At 36.0% G+C, this 23,170-nt stretch overlaps 1 protein-coding gene across 30 annotated transcripts; it reads left to right on the top strand.

The window, feature by feature from the left end:
- The first annotated feature begins 486 nt into the window (after positions 1-486).
- Positions 487-14,793, top strand: LOC113318567. 30 transcript variants are annotated; one of them, XR_003344644.1, is made up of 25 exons: positions 489-767; positions 1,238-1,294; positions 1,891-2,101; positions 2,263-2,350; positions 3,096-3,153; positions 4,284-4,381; positions 4,568-4,634; positions 5,573-5,865; positions 6,324-6,613; positions 6,702-6,752; positions 6,853-6,892; positions 7,177-7,429; positions 7,560-7,608; positions 8,045-8,305; positions 9,143-9,297; positions 9,493-9,675; positions 10,377-10,416; positions 10,746-10,806; positions 12,200-12,256; positions 12,778-12,843; positions 13,048-13,101; positions 13,361-13,441; positions 13,546-13,595; positions 14,237-14,320; positions 14,473-14,793. XR_003344644.1 is itself a non-coding variant. In XM_026566750.1 (14 exons), the coding sequence occupies exons 8-14, from the start codon at positions 6,580-6,582 to the stop codon at positions 9,532-9,534; spliced, it is 333 nt and encodes a 110-aa protein (XP_026422535.1). In that variant the 5' UTR covers positions 487-767; positions 1,238-1,294; positions 1,891-2,101; positions 2,263-2,350; positions 3,096-3,153; positions 4,284-4,381; positions 5,573-5,865; positions 6,324-6,579; the 3' UTR covers positions 9,535-10,036. The 30 variants fall into 30 exon arrangements, 2 of the variants coding, with proteins under 2 accessions (XP_026422535.1, XP_026422534.1); XR_003344641.1 differs by lacking the exon at positions 4,568-4,634 and adding an exon at positions 3,323-3,455 and having other exon boundaries at positions 3,096-3,178; XR_003344658.1 differs by lacking the exon at positions 4,568-4,634 and having other exon boundaries at positions 488-767; positions 6,324-6,600.
- Positions 14,794-23,170: the final 8,377 nt, after the last annotated feature.

Here is a 23,170-nt window from a genome sequence, read left to right as displayed (position 1 = left end):
ATAAGATAAACCAAACTTCCTATAATTTTTCCTGAATTGAATCATCAGAAAAGAAAACTGCCTTAGATTTTGCTCAATATTTTCTCTATATGGTTAACAAAATTAGACTCCAATGGAATAAAAGTTAAGAAATACATATGAAAACTATGAGGGTTGACTGTATTAAGTATATGTACCAAGTATATTCTAGGATAAAACAAATGAGAACAGTCACTTAGGCTAGGTATATGGATAACACTAGCGGGCTAATATGGCGGGTAACATTGACGGGATAATAGGGAGGGTATTGGGCCGGGCAAGAAAATTTGAATTGTGGCCTGTGCCCGCCGTCTTATTTAAATGCGCTAGGTCGGACCAGCCTGTAAAGGGCCACGGTCATCCATGGGCTGTCATGGGACAGGACGGACGGTACTGGGCCTTGGGCTGCCGGGCAAAATTTACACCCCTAGTCCAGATGATCTTTGATTTACCTATCTTCATATTCACTTCTATTTCTTCATTTTCAACTCTCCCACAGAGCTATTTTTCTTCTTCCATGGAGCAAACCCCACCCCATCTTCTTCTTCTTCTTCTTCCAGTGAAGTTTTTGATTGAGAATTAAAAGGGATCTTCTTAGTTGTTATGTAAGAACTAAGAATCTCCTTTTTCGTTCATCTTTCTGGATCAAACCCCTATTTTTCAGTTCATCTTTCTAGGTCAAATTCCATATCTTCAATTTTCTTTTCTCTCATCCATGTCGAAAAACAAATGTTCTATCCTGATTTAAGGTTTGATTCTCATACCCTATACAATATAATCTATCTATTTCCTTAAAGTCTCTTCTTCTTCTTTTTCCGAATACTCGTTATGGTTGAGGTCACCTTGAATTTACATATCAAATATCGAGTAATTTGGATATTTAGGGATTGTAATGAAGATTGAACTTAGGGTTGAGTTTAATTGAGGATTTATCGTTGAAAATTTGGGTTTTTTGTTTCTGTGTTGGATTTAAATCTGAATGAGAGATGTGTAATTGCCAAAAATCCTCCTCTGCTTAATTGTAGATGGTCTTAGAAGGAAAATCAAAACCTGGGTTTCGGATTTTGATGTTCAAATGTGGGTTCTTTTTTGAGTAATTGGTAGGATAATTGAGGATTTTTGTAACAAGTGATTGTTAGAAGAATTCGGGATGTCGATTTAAGAAGTTATTATATGGTGAATTGATATTAGGCTAAAATGATGTGCTTTTCCGGAGCAGATTCTGTGTCTGAATCATCCATTGGAGCTGCTACGGGTGTTAATTTAAATTTGCAAGGTGAGTTGTGTCTTATATTTGCATGTTTCTAAATTTGGGGATGTTATGGGTAGTAGAAACTATTATGGGTATTCCATTTTTTAATTTGTTTTGGTGTTATACAATTTGGATTTGTCTGTATATGTGCTGCGTATATATCTCCAATGTGGGCATGATTTGGAGTCTCAATTGGAATGTAATTTGATTTAGGTGGACAGAGTCTATTCCATTGTTTTAATAGGCAATGTCTTAGCGTGTTAGATACGAATTTTTATCACAAAAGCATAAGCATTAGATGATTATTATCATGAATCAGTGTGTTTCACAGGCTCCTGAAAGGGTAATCTCGATGTGTTAACACTATTATGCAGCAGTAGAGAAAAGTAATCTGTTAGAAAGGCCGTGGCACTATATGATTGCTACAGATATGAGAGATATATGTTTTTATTTTTATTTTATTATGTGGTGTCTGTAGATTTAGTAAATATGCTTAGTGAATGCGAAGGTCTTTTCCTCTTACTCTCTGTAGAACTCTTGATGTGCATCTGGGTTTGGTTCCTTTTTGGGACTTGGGACTAATTGTATTTCTGTATTTGTGGTTATTTGTGTTTCTGCAGTTGTATGCTGGTCAGGTAATCTTACATAAAGATTATGCTGGCCAAGTCCATTCTTTGGCCATAGAGGCTGCACCAACCACAGACCTGAATGGAGATAATGTTCCTATTATCTCGAGGAATATTGCATAAAAGTGCGTGGGGAAATTTCGATGAAATCATGTACATAAACAACCATACAGCTTTTTAAGCTTAATGGGTGGACTGATCACTGGTAGGGTTTCATTTTCTTCTACTCAAACTTCCAAGTTACGTCTATTACATGCGTTCATGTTCACATTGTTCCCATTCTCCTACTTCAGTTTGCTGTTGATTTAAGAAATTTGTATATAATGAATTGAGATTAGGCTGAAATAATGTACTCTTTGGGAGCAGATTCTGTGTCGGAATCATCGAATGGAGCTGCTACGGGTGTTAATTCAATTCCAGCACGTTTCGTTTGGATTGGTGGATCTTTTACAAGGTGAGTTGTGTCCTAAATTTGCATGTTTCTAATTTGGGGATATTACGGGTATTCCATTTTTTAATATATTTCGGTGTTATACAATTTGGATCTGTTTGTATGTGCGTTGCGTATATACCTCGAATGTGGACTGTTATTAGAGTCTCAGTTGGAGGTGGACTTGCACTAGGCAAAGAAGGTCCTTTTGTCCATACAGGTGCATGTCTTGCTTCTCTGCTTGGACAAGTAAGCGCTTTTCTGATGGGACAAGTATGCGCACCCCAATTCTGATGCTACTTGTAGTTTGAAACTAAGTATGTTTAGCCTTCCAAACGTTATAGAAGTGTTTGTTCAGATTTCATGACTAGATTCATTCATTCATACATTATCTAACTCTAATGGAGTGACACGTGTAGATAAGGTTACTGCTTAATGCACTTCACAATAATAAGTGTAAAATCTGGAGGATTTTTTTTTTCCAATTTCATCCAAATACTAAAAGTGAACTTTACTGACTGTTAGGCTTACCTTTATTACGATACTCATTGTAAGACGAGCAAATTCGAATTACACAATTGGTATTTGGAATCTAAGTTATTTTGCAAGGCTATAACTATATCTTACATAGAATAGAGTTACGTATATCTTGGGCTCCTAATGTACTTGATTTTGTGCCTTCTGTTTCAGAATGTTGAAATGTCTATATTCAGTACATGTCTTCATTCCCATTTGTGGTCCCCAACCTAAAGTTTCCTTCACATTTCAGTAATTTCAGGGTGGGTCGACAAGATATCATCTAAGCTTGAGGTGGCTACAATCTACAAGTATGAACTCATATAACCGAATATAGTATCCCCATCTCAATTTAGTTTATGTCAATTTCACAATTTTCAGTTTTAAATTTGGTAAACTGATAAGTTAGGGTTCCAAATTTCAGAGTTACAGTTTGTGGTTTTTCCTGAATCTGTCTTTAATCTCAAATTGATGACTAAGATATTGTTCACAACTCGGTTCTGAAGTGCTATTGAGTTGAATATCTCAGTGACTTGAAAATCTAGCTTAATTGAGAGATGTGTAATTGCCAATAAATCCTCTGCTTAATTGTAGATGGTCTTTGAATGAAAAGGTATGATTTTGCGCCCTTTCTGGGGATTTGGTATATTCCATTTCACTAGATTGTTAGACAATTTACAAGTTTTTGAATTACAAAATGTTTTTAGTTTGATTATATTTTCTAGTTCTAGTTACTAGATTGTGATTTGATTGATAAGGAATGGTGCCTTAAATTAGTGAGAAATAGATTGAATTTGAGTCTTGATGGTTATAATTAGGTTGAAATTATGTTAGTATTGACCCATGTGTCTCAATGAAAATCAGAAATATCTGTTATCAAATTGGTAATGGTTGGTCTGCATCATATGCCTAGTGGTATGCAGATGGTTGAAAACATCTAGTCCCAAATTTCCAGTTTGAAGGGTCCAAAATACCTTTATCATATGTTGTGGTACCAAGTTTACATCTTAGTTGAGTGAAGAAAAATTAGCCAAACATCAGAACCCAGCGCTGTTTAGAATGTTTCATCAGTGATGGGGGTTAGGTGAGTTAACAAGAGTGAGGGTTTGATCATGTTTGTACCTTGATGGAATTAGGATTCTACTCCATATGCAACTGGAATATCCTTGCAAGAATGTCAAACAACTAGACTTACATGGTCAATCTAGTGAACTACATTTTTTTTTCGATCTCATGCATATAAAGACATTTCATGGGCAGTAGACCTATAATACTTCTGTATCACAGCTTCTCTTCGTACTTGATCATTAACTGCACACATCACACTAAAAGAGGTTACTTCCGTCATATGTTATCTCAATTCTTACAACGGTTTTTTTCTTCAGATAATATTTAGTTATATGCTGTGGGAAAATTAAATAAATTTCTGCATCTATTACAGGAAATAAGGCAGTTATGCTCATACCTTCATGATTTGAAGAAGGCTTCTGCTAAGGATTTGTGTAAGAGTGTTTATGCCAATTATATAGCTTTTATACAGTGAGTATATCATCACTAGCCATGTAACTATTAGATCTCTGCAGTTCTATTGTTATTAGATGCGATTTTGAACTTCTTAAGCACATCACTTCTTTATAGTTTGATTATTTTGCTTCTTGTATGCCAATTTTCAAAGCTCAACTCGTTTAGCCAGATATTGAGATAATCAATTTTATTATTATGTAGTATACATGTTGCATAACTTCCGATGGTCCTCTCGATCGAAATATTTGAAACATGTTCTTCTACATAGGTAAGAACCTGCACTGCATAATTAGTTATTAGTTTCCTTCGTTCTGCTCATAATAACAGTTTCCTACTAGTTAAGAATTTCACAATGCTTGTGATTATACTGGACAATGTGGTTCTTTTAAGAAGTTTACACCTAATTTTTATTTTTCGTCTTCCTGAGCCATACTCTTGTTTAACCTAAGGCAGACTCTTGGTCAAGGAGATGCTGTGCTGATCACTTGGTTATCAAGTTATGCTCTGAAAAGCTCTAGAATAGAAAGCGTCTCTTAACTTCTTTAGTGAATACGCTGTCCATCCTAGTGAACTACCTGAGTTAAAGAAACTATTTGTTAATTGGGGTAGTTAGACACTCCCCTCTCGTAAAGTTCGTGGTCAACTGTAATTTATCATCACCCACTCTTTCTCATAAAGTTTGTGATTTCCTTTAATAATGATCACCCACTCTCTCATCAAACCCTGTTTCTTATACTCGTGCTTATCATACCAGGAACCCTACAAGTTCGGAACAAAAATCCATGCACTAATCATTCTATATTTCCAAATAGGAATGCTCCTCACAGTAGTTGGGCATAATATGGAATTAGGTGTACTGCATTTCTTCAACAATTAGGTGTTCATCTTTGCTGTTACTGTCGATCTCAGTGTGACATTTTTATGAGTTATTCATGTCTTAGTGTTTTAGTTGCTCGCAGCAATCATCTAGTTTGATAGTTGGATGTCCTACCCATCAATTAACAAATACTACCAAATAGCCTCCTTTAGTGGATTCTTCCGACCTCAACAAATCATATAAACTGTGAATTTGAGTTTGGCAGGTCCGAAGTCAGGTTATTAGTCATTATCCTAGTTATGTGGGTTTTACAATGCTATTTGCGGAATAATTGTCTGATCAGTAGCTTGTTATGTTTTGTAATATGTTTTCTTTGTCATTTCAAACAGATAGATGGCGACTCTACGAGACATAGGGATTGCAGCGGGTATCAATATCATATATGCCTTTGCTTGCTTTGTCAACCTTTCAATGATAGAGTATACTTTCCCAAATGGTATCTCAAGGGTCTAAGAAGCAGTCCGGCAGGCTCAGGAGCATTAACCAAGTTCGTCAATTGAGAAATTTGGTCGTACCTCACGTTTTCAAATTGGATGCCAGCTGCACTTAGAATGCCTGAACCTGCGTTGATTGAACATGCATGACCTGCTTCAGCTATATACTTAAGGATTTACTTACTCAGGTATGGTATATGTCTCAAAACCCTCTGGATCCTTTTTTTTTTTTTTGTGATTTTTCAGTTATTTCCTTGTGAATGATAATGAACGTTCTTGGTGTGAGGTTGGGTTAGTCTAAAAATGCTACCTCTATCCAGATTTTCTGTAGAGTCTCAAAACAAACATTAGCGTGTAATTAGAATGACAAGTGATCTAGCCATCTAGAGTTTTCTAGCTAGTAATTACTTTCTGCTATAGTCATAGAAGGGGTTAGGGAAGCTGATATAATTTCTTGTGGAATTCTAATTCTTAGCTACTACAGTTAACACTAGAATGTTCCTTTATTGACTTTGTGGCATACACCTCACAACCTTATTTTGAGTCGGAAAGAATGTATATAAGTGTTCATCTGACGAAGTTTATCTATTTTGTCTTTCTACTGTAGTTTTTTTTATGTTTGGTAACATTTCTTTTCCCCTTGCAGACTTAAAAGCTGAATGATGGTAGCTTAAAATGTTTAAAAATTGTACTTTGTGGGGTAATCTTTCAAGTTGCATGATGGTAGTTGAGAAAAGGTTTAGCATTTCATTTCTTCGGGGTAGTCTTTCAGGTTGTTTGTCTTTCTTCTGCTGACTTTTATAATAATTAGAGGCGGACCACAATCTTCGCGAAAAAATTAGAACGCAAACTTCATTTTTGTGTAAAGCCTTCGAAGCATAATCTTATTTGTGAAGACCCAGATGGAGGTTTTAAGCCTACTGGTGAGAAGTGCAGGTTTGTATTTGCGGAGAATTCAAAAAGTATTTTGTCTATCATTCTGTCTGCCACCTTTATGATAAATCTCAAATTTTGATTCTTTTAGGAACTGAGTTTTAAAAGCAAACCAAATGCATGGGCGTACTTCTCTGTAAAGGTAATATTCTGAGTGATTAGACGTGTATGGCTGCACATAGATTTTGACGTTACATCTGAGTTATGACTAATATCGTGGTTGAATTTTTTAACTGGTGCAGTCTGGAGGAGGTATTCACGAGTTCTCGGGTTCTCAATTTGGTAAGTTGTAAAAGTCCTACTTTCATCAGCTAAGCTCGACTACTTATACATAAACCTTTAGAGAAACTGGAAATTATTGAAGTATACCTTATCTACACAATCGACACAGTTTTTGAAGAATTGAACTTCTAAAAGACAATCGACCAATTTGTTAAGACCAATCTGCTACAACTGAAAAATGGAAAGATTGGACTCATGTAACCGAAAACTTTAATGGTTAAGAACTCAATTCTCTAACAGCTAATTAAATAACATATACGTCTGTTTCTTATTATGTTCTGCAGGTTATCTTCATAACCTTAGGCGGAGCATATACAGCTGCCCTATCACAGCTAGTTTCCTCTGCGGTTGCTCAAGCTGCTACTGATTCTATGTCTGTTTTTGGTAATGAGCTTCATCTGAACTTGTAGTTTGGGCCACCAAATCTTTGTTTAAAGCTGGAGAGAAGAAGATGGGAACCGATGAAAAGACTTTCATCCACATTTTTTGTATCGCAAGTAGGGCACATTTGGCTGTTGTTAGTGCTGCGTATGAAATGTATATAGCTCACTTATATATGTAGTAGTGTTAATGAAATTGCATCCTTCTGTTCAAAAAATAAATAAAATCAAATTGCATCCCCTCAGTCCAAATCTGCTTTTTATTCACATTTTGGTTTTGGGTGCAGTCACTTATTGGTGCTTCTGTAAAATGGGAGGTGGATCCCTACCGATCAGGTTAGAGGAGTTTGTATTTGCAGAATTTTTTGTTTCTTTTTCATCCTTTTGGCAAAGTTAACCAAGTATAAAGTGGTTGAACAACCATGTTGAGTAAAATGTGTATGTGCACAAGTGCTGTTCAGACAGCCAATTTACCTGCATATGGGTATGCAGTCTAGTTTGGTCATGTGCACAAGTGTTGTTCAGACAGCCAATTGACCTGCATATGGGTATGCAGGTCTAGTTTGGTCATGTGCATAAGTGCTGTTCAGATATTCTGTTTCATATGGTAGCATTATATGGACTCAATTGGTCCACATGTCTTCTTATCTTTAAGGTCAAATAGTGAACAGTAATTTATTACTAATGAGCTTTGATGTCCAGATGATCTTGATTTACCTCATCTTCATCAATGATATTCACTTCTATTTCTTCATTTTCAACTCTCCCACAGAGCTAGTTTTCTTCTTCCATGGAGCAAACCCAACCCCATCTTCTTCTTCCAATGAAGTTTGTGATTGAGAATTAAAAGGGATCTTCATAGTTGTTATGTAAAAATCTCTTTTTTCGTTCATCTTTCTAGATCAAATTCCAATTTCCAGTTCATCTTTCTAGGTCAAAATTCCTAATCCTCAATTTTTCTTTTTTCCCATCCATGTGATAATCGAAAAACAAATTACTTGTTGGCTGTTGCTGGTAGAGAAGAAGACGACAGGTATTTGCGTTTTTTTTCCCGAAATTTGTAGGTGGAAATTCAGATCTAACCGATAGTCAAGCAAGTGTAACTGATTAAAGTTGAATTTGTTGTGGATCACATTGATGATTTTCATTCTGAGGTTGAAAATTCATGCATCATTTTATACAGAGAAAATGCTTGAAAATGGAGTTACCTGATTATCCTACATATCATTTCTTAGTTAAGTGTTGTACTAATCAGGTTAATGAAAAAACGGGTAGAATTGTTGATGGTCATACTTTAAGAATTGGTTTGGTGGAGATTTGTTGGTATGGAATTATGTTATCAATTTTTGTTGAAATTTTGAAATTGAAGTAATGCTATGCAAATGTTTGATGACATGTTGCAGAGAGATATTATTTCCTGTAACTATTTGTTTTACGGGTTCCTACGATGTGGAGATTTGGTATTTGCTTTGCGGGTTATTCTTGTTCTTGATATTTGCAATTGAATAATTTAGAGGAGTTGCTGGTGGATTTTAATATCTTGGGTATGTTATAAACCCATGGATAAACAATTTCAGATTTCTGATAATGTACAATTCATAAAGTTTCAATCTTTAGTTTTAGTTTTGATTTTGGATCAGTACTATAGTTGACATTTTGATGTTTTTGGACAACTACTGTAGTTTCTTTTAAATTACGTTTCTGTTGTTTTGGACAGGTGATATTAGTTTTTTTAGCATTGGCTTTTATGAAGATATTTATTTTACTATCTTTGTGAACTACTGGTTTGTGCATGAATGGATGCATGTGAATGCTTGTGGGTTCTTCATTGTTTGGTTAAACTTTCAACTAACTGTTCGGTTACCTGCAGAGACATTGAAAGACAAAGGGGGCAGTGGCATCACCACGAGGTCTCATCTTATCAAACTAAATGCAAAGCATCGGTGAGTGACCCTGATGCCTGATTTGATGATGTTATGTGACATGGAGCAGGAAAATGGATGGACTGACCTCAAAGAATACGTGGTAATTAAATGAGTTTTAAGGGTCTGATACAGAATCCATAACTACAAAGTTTGAGTTGGATAGGATTCATTTTGTTTGCAAAGAACGGGGTTTCTTTGAGGTAGATATGTAGTATATACAAGCAGTGTGATTGCATCCAGTTGTCGGGTTGTATTACTAGTTAGCTAATGCTAATCTGCTTTAATGTTGTTGCAGGTGGTAAACATGGAGTTAACAATTTGTGGATGGAAAATGTAAAATCAGTGATTGAGAGGTTTCTTGACGTTCCAATGAATGTTTAAACACAATATGGGCAGAAAGAAGGAGATGGTGAAGGATTTGGGCGACACAGTCAAATCAGATGACCAAAGACTTGATTGGGAAGATGTGTTTTACATGGTCAGTTGGCCACTCTTCCTCTCCATTTGCGGAAGTCATATTTATTTTTGAGCTTGTTATACACCTCTCAGGTTGTCAGGTTATATACTATCTGTCTTTAATTTTGTTCTTTGCCAACCACATGATTCCATTCTGCTATTTGTGTCAATTTGGTTTTGATCCTACCTCTTAAGGAATACAAAGTGGTACTTTTTGTTGTGTGTATACCCTAAAAAGTCACTGCCTTCGTTACAACTTGTAACAAGCTCAAACATTCCCTAGTTTTTATTACCGTATTATTCTTAGCCGGAAAGATACAAAGGCAAAAAATAGGGGGAAAGGGATTTGGTTTATACACATGTAAGCATGAATTTTTTTTCTCTGGATATTCGTCTTCTACGGGTTATGAATAACTATGGATGATGTTTACTTACATGCAAATGAACTGGTGTTACGCATCTTCTTATTGATTTTGTTCATTACGCCTTACAATCCAGGCACTCCAAGGCAACGCAGTCTGCATAAAGTTTTTGTTTTGTTTCCAGCCATTCGTTTTATATATAATCATATTCATTGTTGGCCACTCTGGACCTTTGCACAGGATTCCTAGTGCCTTATACAGGTCACTAGAGCTACGGGGGAGGTTAAAATTGACCTCCCGATACTTGCTGGAATATATGAGTTATGACTGATATCGTGGTTGAATTTCTTAACTTGTGCAGTCTGGAGGAGGTATTCACGAGTTCTCGGATTCTCAATTTGGTAAGTTGTAAAAGTCCTATTTTCATCAACTAAGCTCAACTATTTATACATAAACCTTTAGAGAAACTGGAAATTATTCTTAGGGTCGAAAGTCGAGGCAGTAACTTAGTCAGTGTTACTGGTTAAAACTATTAATTTCATCTTTATAGAGGTTTTATATCAAAAATACTGGTTGGGCAGATGAAGTAGGACAGTACGTGTAACGCTGGGTTTTGTTAAATGAACCACAGCTTGAGGGAGTGATACTCTTCATTTATTGAGTCTGATGGCTGTTTAGATTTTGTTTCTTCCTTTAATGCATTAGTTTTTTTATCTATTTTTTTGATCAGCTTAATACAATGTCCTGTCAACTTGCGCCCTTACATGGATCATTTTATTACGCGTGACTTGGTAGGTTTTCATATTGGTAAACTACGTACTTTTCTTTTTTCCGTAAGGCAAATTTCCACCATGGATAATAACATGTTATTCTTTTTCTTAGAATCTATGGACTTTTTCTATTATTTATGGATAATATATGTTATTTCTTACGCTGCGAGTGTGACTAGAACAACTAAGGTAGCCTGGAACAGGATTGTGAGTAATTAAGATTCTTTAACTAGGCAAATGTAGTTGTAGGTTCAGGGTTTGGTTGTTCAGCAACATTGTAAGAATTTGCTTTTCAAGCATACCATAAAAAAACAAACTGAAGACTGATTGCCTCAACTCGAGTCCTGTCCTGCGTAGTTAGTAAACCAGATTTCGAACATAGCCCCATGCCATGTGATATGGCAGGTGGATCCCTACCGATCAGGTTGGAGGAGTTTGTAGTCGCAGAATTTTTTTGTTTCTTTTTCATCCTTTTGGTAAAATTAACCAAGCGTAAAGTAGTTGAACAAGTAATGAGATGAAATGTGCATGTGCACAAGTGCTGTTCAGACAGCCAATTTACCTGCATATGGGTATGCAGGTCTAGTTTGGTCATGTGCACAAGTGCTGTTCAGACAGCCAATTTACCCGCATATGGGTATGCAGGTCTAGTTAGGTCATGTGAACAGATGTTGTTCACACGGTCTGTTATATGTAGTATCATTGTATGGCCATAATTAGTCCACGTGTCTTCTTATCTTTTAAGGTCTTATAGTGACCCAGTAAATAGAAAGAAATGTAATCAATCAATTAAAAGAAAAACGTGTTAATGGAATAGAAGAGGAAGAGAGGAGCTACTGCCCCCATAAACTGACGTGCAACTGAAATCAAATATTGAGTAGAATCTATTCATGATCAGGTTTTTATTTCTATGTCTTATTGTCCAGGGTTTTGATTCTCTTACCCTATGGAATAGAATCTGTCAATTTCCTTCTCTTCTTCTTCTTTTTTTGTTTGAATATTCGATATGGTTGAGGTAACCAAATGTTGTTGAATTTATAAAACAAATATCGAGTAATTTAGATACTTAGGGATTGAAAGCGAAAATTGAACTTAGGGGCTGGGTTTAATTGAGGATTTATTGTTGGAAATTTGGGTTTTTTGTTTCTGCGTATAAGGAGGTTGGTTTTAAATCTGAATGAGAGATGTGTAATTGCTAATATATCCTCTGCTTAATAGTAGATGATCTTGGAAGGAAAATCAAAACCTGGGTTTTGGATTTTGATGTTCAAATGTGGTTCCTTTTTGAGTAATTGGTAGGAGGATTGATGATTTTTGTGACAAGTGATTGTTAGAAGAATTGGGGCTTTTGATTTAAGAAATTATTATACAGTGAATTGAGATTAGGCTACAATAATGTACTCTTTGGGAGCAGATTATGTCTCTGAATCATCGATTGGAGCTGCTACGGGTGTTAATTTGAATTTGCAAGGTGAGTTGTGTCTTAAATTTGTATGTTTATAAATTCAGGGATGTTATATATGTTTCGGTGTTGAACAATTTGGATTTGTTTTGTATATGTGCTGCATACGTATCTCGAATGTAGGCATGTTTTGGAGTGTGTACTTTGAACTTAGGTGGATAGAGTCTATTCCAATGTCCCCGGTGGAGGGTTTCCCGTCGGTGTGATGCAGGCGGAAGTTTCAAGTTATTCTCACTTACCGCCAAGATAACATCAGTACAAGTTTTGGGTTGATGGAGAGTGGCGGCACGATTAGTGTCTTCCTATAGTTTCTGGGAATTATGGGATAGTGAATATTAGGCGGTCAATGCTTTCCGGATTCTAACCATGTGTTTCTTGCAAGCTCTGTCAAAGTTGTCATTGTTAGCTTATTTTTGAGTCTGAACGAATGGCACTTCACTAGTTATAAATTACTTTTAGTAAAATGTTTCCTGACTGTTCATACTTTGCTTTCATGACTTGATTTCTTACTTTGATTCCTCCACTTGCAGGAGGTCAATAGGTTCCAGGACTTCGAGAACGAGCTAAAGTTCCATGGGTATGAAGGAATCTGGAAGGTTTGTCTTATAAAATTAGAATCCTCAGGAGTAAACAAAAACTGACCATTTGGTATGTCAATAGTGTCAGTTGTTCTGTGCATCATATTCCAGTTTCTCTGTGTTCTTTCTGCTTTATTTACAAACCAGCTGTGGTAATACATGACCCAGAAGTGTGCTCTTCTTGCATATGAGTTGAAAGAAACCTTCTTTGTTAATTTGCAGATGCGTATAGGACAAGCAATTGATGGATGTGCGATTTTTTTGGCACACAACGAGGTACCTATTTTCTTTCCAATATTGGTTGTTGTTTACACAAGAAGTTAACTGCAAAATTTAATTAAATTCATCTTGGATTTCAAATGATTGAAGCACTATCAAAAAGCAAATTTTGTGCTCGTGTATATATTTAAAATGTAAATGGCTGGCTTATCAGATGCCTTCTGTCGAATTATAGCAGTAGAAGAGAGCTTATAACAGAATTCCAGCAATCTCAATGATGTTAGCTTTCGTTGACTTCAATATTTTATATGATCAGATTCAAATTGCGGCACGAAGGATCCATAGAGTTCAGAAACCTTGTACTTTGTGATATGTTGCACAAATTTGTGTTCTCGAGGTATGACATATGTTGAACTCTAAGTTTGATCTCGAAATTTATCCGATTGGAAGTCCTTTCCTATCTCATTCACATAACATATTGCTTTGTCTTTTCTCCACTAGTCAAGGAACCAAAACTCCACTGACAAGGTGTCTGCAAATTTGCCTGCAAGGTATAGTTCTTCTGAAATAATTTCATATAGTAATGGAATTTCTCTATGTTTCTACTGCAATGATAGTCTTCTTTTATCGCAACGTGCAATGAAGAACTAGGCAAACTGAGATTAATTTCCTTCACAAAACGAATATCCATTCTATTTAGTGTTGTAAGCCTATAACTATTTGGCATGTAATTTCTATTTCATGATAGTTATTTGTACATAGCAAACTGTGCTGATAGGAAAAATTCAGTAGTGAATAATTCAGGCTCATGGAAGTCTTTTGCTTTTACTGTTCTTTCTTTTGACTTTTTGTCTTTAGACTTGGATGTTGGGCTGTCGTAATGGTATGGCCTGGCCTGTTTGGAGTCTTTGTTGCACGTGTGAGGTGTCTTATGTTATACCTCTGCAGTCATAAGAGGCTAAGGCCATAAAGTTTGATTATCTTAGCCATACGATTTGCTTATCTTGTACTGCTCGTCCAGTTTACATATAACCTTCAAAATATTCACTGCTTAATCAAGTTAAAGATATCAGTATGCTTATGACATGACATATCTTGTTTGTTTGTTGACCTGTATTAGTAACCAATTACATTTGACACTATGTATTATACTAATTTTTGTGTAAATTTGTAATGTGTATTCATATTTCAGCATGGAGAGCCTGGTGCTGCGGTGGTAGACTTTCAACCTGTGGATATAGTGATTTCTCATGTTCTCGACCAAATATTGTCAACGGTGTGTTTTCAACATTAACTTAAAAGCTACCTCGGTCATATACTGCCCTTTAAATTTTGTGACTAGGGTTAATGAGCAGGAAACTCTTCGCTTTCGGGAACATATGGGTCCTTACCAGTGCATTACTAATTTAGTAGAGACCGTGTCGACAGGATTTTCGATATCCATTGTGAAGGCGGATGAATCCATATTGAAGCAATTGGATGCTCCAACTAGGGCTCCTTCATGGCCAATTGGTGCTGATGGTAAGATTAGAGGATCATCTTGTGATTATATGTTTTTATCTGCTGTCCCTTATCAAGGGTATGTGCTATGTTAAATGCCACTGCGATTTGGTAGGAACTAAAACTTCTTGTGACTTTATGTGTTGTGATACCATCTTTACCACTAAATACTCCTAATGTTTTATTTTACTCTGAGCTTATTAGCAATATTGTGACTTCTGAGTAAGCATCCGTTCTGGATGGTCATGACCTCGTGCTCATAATTTACTGTTGAATGCTCATTACCAACGGTTTCAGTATAACATGCTTCGTCCATCTAGCACTTCATATGGAGGAGCATATACAGCTGCCCTATCACAGCTAGTTTCCTCCGCGATTGCTCAAGCTGCTACTGATTCTATGTCTGTTTTTGGTAATGAGCGACAATATTGATCTGAACTTGATTTTGGCCACCAAATCTTTGTTTAAAGATGGAGAGAAGAAGATGGGAACCGATGAAAAGAATTTCATCCACATTTTATGCGTAGCAAGTAGGGCACATTTGGCTGTTGTTAATGCTGCGTATGAAATGTATATGGCTCACTTATATAGGTATTGGTGTTAATGAAATTGCATCCTTCTGTTAAAAAAAAATAAAATCAAATTGCATCCCGTCAGTCCAAATCTGCTTTTTATTCACATTTTGGTTTTGGGTGCAGTCACTTATTGGTGCTTCTGTAGTCTAAAATAGATTTCGAACATAGCCTCATGCCCTGTGGTATGGGAGGTGGATTAACCGATCAGGTTAGAGAAGTTTGTAGTCGCATAATTTTTTGTTTTTTTTTTCATCCTTTTGGTTAAGTTAATTAAGTGTAAAGTGGTTGACCAACCATGTCGAGTAATGAGATGAAATGTGCATGTGCACAAGTGTTGTTCAGACAGCCAATTTACCTGCATATGGGTATGCAGTCTAGTTTGGTCATGTGAACAGATGTTGTGCACATGGTATATTTCTTGTAGTTGAATTGTATGGATGTAATTAGTCCATGTGTTCTTATCCTTAAAAGGTCTTATAATGAACAGTAAATAGAACTAAAAAAAAGGTGTCTATTGTAAAGTGGGTGACTTGGTGGATAACCACCATTGACGAGTCAAATAGGGCCCACATACTTGGAATAAAGATAAACGAGTTTATCTACTTAGTCCTTATGGATTGTCTCATAATCCTACACATTGACCCAAGGTAAATACGTGTCCTCCTTATACTATATACCATACTTGGAATGTTGGCTATAAATAGCCTATTCGGCCAGTGTAATATGTACTTCAAGAAAATGAATTAGAAATGAAAACAGAACAAAGTTACATTGTCTCTTCTACTGCTTCATTAGTTCAATTCAAATACTAAATTAATTCAATGAATACACAACACGTTATCAGCACGAATTGCTCGTTAATGAATATCGGCTTATCAGTTCGTTCGTTGTATTTGTTGGAAAGAATCTGGTGAAGGACGACTATGACAAAGACATGTCTCCAATTGTTAAACCCATCAAAGCAGAGATACTCACTTCACAGATAATATACGTGTGAAGTTCATCTATCTCACTGAGAGAGAAAGACGAATCCCTTCTCCCTTTTTGTTCATTGTGTTTCCACTGGCGTTTATAATTTTGAGTTTTAATTGCCTTTAATTTGTACTTGTTACATGGCAGGAATCACTCAACTAAGCGAGGAATTATCAAAAGTCAAGTGGAAAGTTGTAGTGTTAAGTCACTAGCAGTAACCACATCGAGTCGGTTATTGGCTTCTCCATTTGTATGTGGTACCTGATTCAAGCCTGCAGTGGAAACAGAACCAAATACTAAATTTTTTTTGGTAAACGTGAGTGGGGTCAGTGGTAAGAAAGGAAAACGTGAGAGCCGCGACTCCGCAAACTTTATAAGTTTTCGCTTTATTATTTTTATTATGGTATTAACGGTCCGCAAACTTTATAAGTTTTCGCTTTATTATTTTTATTATGGTATTAACGGTAAATACCGGTGAAGCGAGAAATTATCGCATCCATAAAGGATGAAATACATTTAATTTATGTTATTCTAATGATCTCTAGAAATTTTGAAATAATTCCACCAGAAGTTAGAATATCGTGTGGCAATATGGATACAAAAAGCGCGCTCCGCTAGCCGGTGGGTCCCAGAAGTGACCCGTTACAAAGTGCTAGTCGGTTCCTATCAATGGTCCCTGAAGTGACCTGTAACTAATATTGAGGTAATTTTTTTGCCACAAAGACTATATCCATGTGCACACTTAGAAATTTATATTGCGTCAAAGCGAAGTTAACGAAAATGGAAATTTGTTGTTTCTTTATGTTTTCTTTATTTTCAAGTTCTGTTTATTTTATTTACTTGTCATTGTCATGTAAATAATGGATTCCAGAAGCAATCCATAAGATGTTGTTGACCCCAGAAATGATCCTCCATTGAATTTCTGGTTTCCTTTAATAATCCAAATTTTATGGGCTCCAACAGTAACCATAAAATACGGGCCCCGAGGTGGTTTACAATGATATTTGGATTCAGGGATAACCCATAGTTACTAAAATGTTATTGTTAACTGCCCAACTATTCCTCTCTCGTCTATTTGTACTACCGGATAAGGATTCCTGAAGTAATCCATCCATTTGTAATAGACGATAGAGATATTTGTCTCAAAGACAGTGGAACAACAAACACAAATTTTCGAACCATTTTATAACCTTGAAGAGGTTTCTGGAAATGTGAAAATATCATTTCGGTTCGAATCATATGCTAGACAGCTCTGGAGGAGCGTATATCATTCTGGTGATACAAAGACTATTATTATCCCAATCACGGATTCCTGAAGAATCCATCGATTCTTGAAAATATTTGGTATTACTACCTTGAAACGATAAATGAGCATTTTTATGAAATATTTTATTACTTCATTTGTTTTTCTGCCAGAAGCACGTTTAGAGAAGCTTGTGACTCTCTCTTTTATGGAGTGCGCCATATGAAAATCCTATCAGTAGAATCTCACATTGTTATTAACCAGAAGTTTAATGAATTTGAATTTTCAAGCTTCGGCATGATAGATTTGGGCATCCAAGTTCTACCAAGATGAGTACACAATACAAAATGCTCATAGACATCTTTTACAGAACCTGAAGCTTCTATCAGATAAAGATGTAAATTATGTTGGTCGTTCCTTGAGACACTTGGCTCTTTAATTAGCATTAAAAATTGCATTATTGTAACTCATTGAATCACCAACATTACCTGCAGAGAGTTTATGGTGGCATTTGTAGGGATCCTACACTATAGACATTTTTCAATACTTTACTGTATTGCTAGACGCATCTAAAAGATGGTCTCTTGTTTATATTAACACGTAATTTTTTATTTGCCAAACTGTTTGTGCAAATATTGTGGTTGCGTATCCATTTTGTACTTTCCAATTAAGTCCATTTATATTGGTGGTAAATTTACAGGCTTCTGATGCTTTTCCTCACTTGGTATTATGTCGAGCACAAAATTGCACATGTGCATACTCAACTCGGTATAGTTGAGTCCTTTGTTTAAGCATCTTTAGTTTATTGCTCGAACAGCTTTTTACCATCAATTATGTCTTGCGAAGTAGCCTTACAATTTACGTGTTTGGTCCATAACGTCACCTAGCCATATATGTTGGTTTCGATTCATAAGACATTTAAAACCATGTGTTGGTAATGTCTTATTGAAGATGAGACTGTATTCCCGCCGTTAGGGGGAGGAAGTAAGCCATCAAAAAGGAACGGCGTGAAATGTCTCACTCTTGTCGAGCCTGCAACTGTTTTTGGGTACTTTTTGTGTGGTTAAATTAAAACCCAAAAACTATCATGAGCAGAATTACCTTTGAAAATCAGGCAATTATGGAACCAGAAGCTTCCAGAAATGAGATAATAATGTTTCCGCCATGATCAGAAAAACTAAAATGCTACCAGAAGTTAGCATGACAACCCTCCACCAGAAGTTTGCCAAGAGTAAGGTTGATAACCTTTAAGGTTCTCCCACTTTAATCATGGGGAGAAAAGTCACCACACGAGGATGGTGCGAATTATGTTGATAACCTAAAAAGGTTCTCCCGCCTCAACCAGGGGGAGAAAGATTGTCGTCTGAAGATGGTACGTATTATGTCGACAAATTTAAGGGCTTTCCTTTGAAGTCATGGATATGACAGGCATTACCTAAAGGTTGCAGTAACAAGTCGACAATTAAATAGGTTATCTGATTAAGCTTTATCCTGATCAAAGAAAGTTCGGCTGCCACTAGAATTGGCGTGAAATATCTTATTTTTTTTCTCACACCAAGATATTGGATGTAATTGAGGTGTTGGAGATTACTCATGATTAAAACAAATAACTGCAGGAGCGCTGGGATGATATTGATGGTCACTTGCTTGAGGATGTAGACACAGGAAGTTATCTCAGCAGGTTAAATCATGCATCTCACAATGACCAAGTCATGTGTTAAGACACGCTTGAGGCCTGAATGAATGCCTCATATATGCCTCACAAAAAAGAATCCAATCGCTTTTATAATATGTAGTGCTCTTGAAGAGACTACAGATAGTTCTCGTGGAGACTATCAGAATATGATCCACATTCTCTAAGCTTATACCTCATTAAAATGAGGATATGATAATGCCCCTGAAGTGGTAGTGGTACCAGTCTATAAAATTTTCATGAATGTGCATGCACTAGAGAATGTGTTAGATTGTATATGATTGTCGATTACTGTTTACAATAGTGGTTGTGTACCCCTCTGCAGAGGAACATCGACATTGTGATTGGTAGGAATATGACATGTTCCCCTCTAACTAAGCTAGAGGATGAAATATCTCGGAAAAGCGCAAAAAGATCGGATTCGACTCACACCGTAAAATTGTAAGGCCTGAATGTTACGGGTTGGTGTTTGAGATGAAGCGCAGAGAGAATAGTATTATCGCTTTAAGCGCGATTGAGGGTTTTTCCTGCTGAACCCCAAGGATTAGTTCTGTAAAACTAAAATATTCTCCCAATGTTGATGCACTTTAGCGTGGTAGTCCCTGAAGGAGTCATATTACATATTGTTTTGACTAGTGATTGTAATGAATCCCTAAAGGATTCGAGTTTCTGACTCAGGCAGCCACCTGACTTTATGAATTATGTCAGGCTTGAAATCAATTCATAATCACCACTTAGAAGAGGAGAAGTTTGTGAACAATCCTTTGTGTATTTTGAGTTGTTACGAAAATGACTAAAATCCGGATGAGTTGATGATATCATCTTTGACCTCTTAACGAGCCCTTAATAGTGCTAAAATCTACGCTTGAACTAAATTTTGAGATCTCGCTGAAATCGAAATATTTACTCGACCTGAAGGTCGAGGACATGCTAGCATAATAAAACTTGTCTGTATATACCAGAGTATCTAGTTTTGATACTCGTAATACTTATCGTGCTTCTAAATTAGCACCATTAGTTTGGATCACATAGAGTGGAAAAAGTGATTCATCTGTTACGTACGTAGAAATAATATTTTATGGTCCAGAAGTACCATTTACAGATTTAATACATGTATTATCTTGTTGTTCTAACTTTTCTTTTGCAGGTTAAACTTTTAAAGGCTGAAATTGATTCTACAGTGTTTATGAGTTTACAAAAACACCGTTGTGCCTGAAGTTAAAGCGGCAATCTGAATTTGGTGTGTGACGGATGAAGGATTTAAATGCGAGGTGTACATTCTTACAGATACACCCGGCGCAAGACCTGCAGTCAATCCTCCATAAACTGCGACTAGTAAAGCAGTTTCTTGAAAGATGTATAATATTCACGCCACCAACCGCTTTAAGAAGTCACGCTTCAGGGGGAGTAAACTCGTAGAATCATAGGCTGGACTTAAACGCGTTGTACTCTTTTTCCTTCACTAAGGTTTTGTCCCAATGGGTTTTCCTTGTCAAGGTTTTAACGAGGCAGCACATGCGTGTCCAGCACCATTATCGGGCGACGTCCATTGTACTCTTTTCCTCTGGTCTGGTTTTGTCCCACGGGGTTTTCAAGGCAAGGTTTTTAACGAGGCAACATTTGCATTGACGTCAATATTATTATGAGGTTTTGTCATTCAGGTTTTGTCCCAAGTGGTTTTCCTGGTACCGTTTTGTCAAAGACAATTTTTCGTGACCCTCATTTTAAGCTCAGGTTTTGTCCTAAATGGTTTTCCTGGCGCTGTTTCGATAAAGGAAGAGATTCATCGAAGTGACCAACCTCATTTGGAGCTTTAAGTGTTCGGGTTTTTGTCCATACGGTTTTTCCCGGACAACTTTGACATGACTGACACCATTTTGAGGCTACGAAGATTGTACTTTTCTTTAGACCAGTTTTTATCCCATCATATTTTTCTGGCAAGATTTTAATGAGGCAACGATCTTAAAATGGTGGTCATCCAAGGGGAGTATTCTAAAGTCGGTGACTTGGTGGATAACCACCATTGACGAGTCAAATAGGGCCCACATACTTGGGATAAAGATAAACGAATTTATCTACTTAGCCCTTAAAGATTGTCTCATAATCCTACACATTGACCCAAGGTAAATACGTGTCCTCCTTATACTATATACCATGCTTGGAATGTTGGCTATAAATAGCCTATTCGGCCAGTGTAATATGTACTTCAAGAAAATGAATTAGAAATGAAAACAGAACAAAGTTCCATTGTCTCTTCTACTGCTTCATTAGTTCAATTCAAGTACTAAATTAATTCAATGAATACACAACAGTGTCAATGAAATAGAAGAGAGAGAGGAGCTACTGTCCCGTAAACATAAATAAAAAAGTATATATTTTATTTCTTTTAATTTATATACCCGTATACAGATTAAGGAGCATTTAATGATACACTTTTATCTTATTTTTCCCACTTTTTTATGCTAACAACGAAATAATCATTAATAATAAATCTGTTATAATAAATAGTGATCAATTTACACAATTACCCTCAAAGTTTATTAATATATTATGTGTTTAGTCATTAATTACAGTGGGACCCGCTGTCTTAATCAATGGAAAATACAACTAATTTTAGAAAAACTTTGATTTACAATATTTTTTGGTTAGTATGAATGGTAAATATTTAGTTTCAAGATCTTAAAACCCTAACTCTTTTGGGTTTCATTAATTTTTTTACTGATCTTTCTCATTTTTAATTTTATTTCTTTCTAAGTATAGTTCTCCAAACTTAGTAATGATATTTGCTTAACAATTTGGAATTTTATCATTAAAGAAAGGGTCTATGTACAGTGAAGATACAAATCAAAATTTTGATCTTGATTATTTTTTTGAAGCATTTTTACGAGGCCTCACTATTAATCATGAAGATACGTCAGATTTTGATGCTTTTGATTTTTTTGAGCAAAGAGGGAAGACGTCGAATGGCTATAGAGTATTTTAATTTAACCCTTCAAATACAATAAAAAAGTAAGTAAGTAATGGGAGCGGCAACAAAAAGAAGCTAGAGTGTGTGTACGACAAAAAAGTTTCATCATCCGTGAAATAAGGGTAAAACAGGAACTTTTGTTTCACTGATAAATGTGACTCAATTTCCCGATATTCTTGTCATTTCAATAAACAATTACCAAATCCAAGATAAAATCTTGTGTAATAAATGATTCTTAACGTATATCCTGGAATACAAGTTAACAAATCCCTCGAGAAAATAACAAACATGATTTGATGTTTGTTCCCCTAACAGGGTGCTGGTCCAATTGACAATTTTTGTTGTAATTAAAGAAAAGACTGACAGTAGTAGTGTATAGGCCTGCACACGGTGCGGTTCGGTGCGGTTATGTATAAAACCGTTGAACTAACCGTGTACACTGCGGTTTTCAGATTTGAAACCATAGCCGAAGTTTTCTATTTTCGGTTCGGTTTTTAACCGATCCAATTATTTCGGCTTTTTTTGCCAGTTTCTACGGTTTTTAACCGATCCAACAGGAAGAAAAAAAAAATTCAATAGCCCCGTCTCAATTTCATAAATTCAAAGAAACCCAGTACAAAGATTCCAATCAAAAGATAAATAGAACTAAAATATGGATTTTTAAGAACCCTAAAGTTCTAATATATTCTTCAAATCTGCAATTTCTTCAGATTACATGAAACAAATCCAATCAAATAAACATCCATCAACAGTTGATTCAACACACCAACTACAAAAATAAGAATTGAAACCCATAAAGTTAACTAATTAGACATTAAGACAAAAAAAAAACCAATTTTTGAACCCTAAAATTCTATTAATCTTTGATTTTTCACCAATTAAAAGGTGGTGGTGCTTGTGCTGGTGGTGTAGCTTGTGGTGGTACTCGTGACGATGGTGTAGCAGTTGATGGTAATGTATCAGGTGGTGGTGGTGGAGATGATGGTGTAGCAGTTGATGGTGGTGTATGTTGAAAAGGAGAAGAAAAAGTAACGAAAACAGAAGAAGAAGAAGAGGGAGGAAGGAAGAAAAAGAAAAGAATAAGGAAAAAGAGGTGGTGAATCTGGTGATTGTGGTGCAACTGATAGAGGGAAGAGTTGCTGCTAAGAAGTGAAGAAGAAAAGAGAAGAGTGATT

Source organism: Papaver somniferum, chromosome 10, assembly GCF_003573695.1.
Source record: "Papaver somniferum cultivar HN1 chromosome 10, ASM357369v1, whole genome shotgun sequence".
NCBI lineage: Eukaryota > Viridiplantae > Streptophyta > Magnoliopsida > Ranunculales > Papaveraceae > Papaver > Papaver somniferum.
This window is presented reverse-complemented; position numbering and strand designations above follow the sequence as displayed.

What these genes read in the sequence shown, in the direction of transcription:
- LOC113318567 (XM_026566749.1), top strand. Translation starts at nt 13,070, where the DNA reads ATGGATGTGCGATTTTTTTGGCACACAACGAG. An exon ending in TTTTTTTGGCACACAACGAG is followed by an intron (nt 13,102 to 13,360) that starts GTACCTATTTTC and finishes TTATATGATCAG; the next exon opens with ATTCAAATTGCGGCACGAAG. An exon ending in TCGACCAAATATTGTCAACG is followed by an intron (nt 14,321 to 14,472) that starts GTGTGTTTTCAA and finishes CCGTGTCGACAG; the next exon opens with GATTTTCGATATCCATTGTG.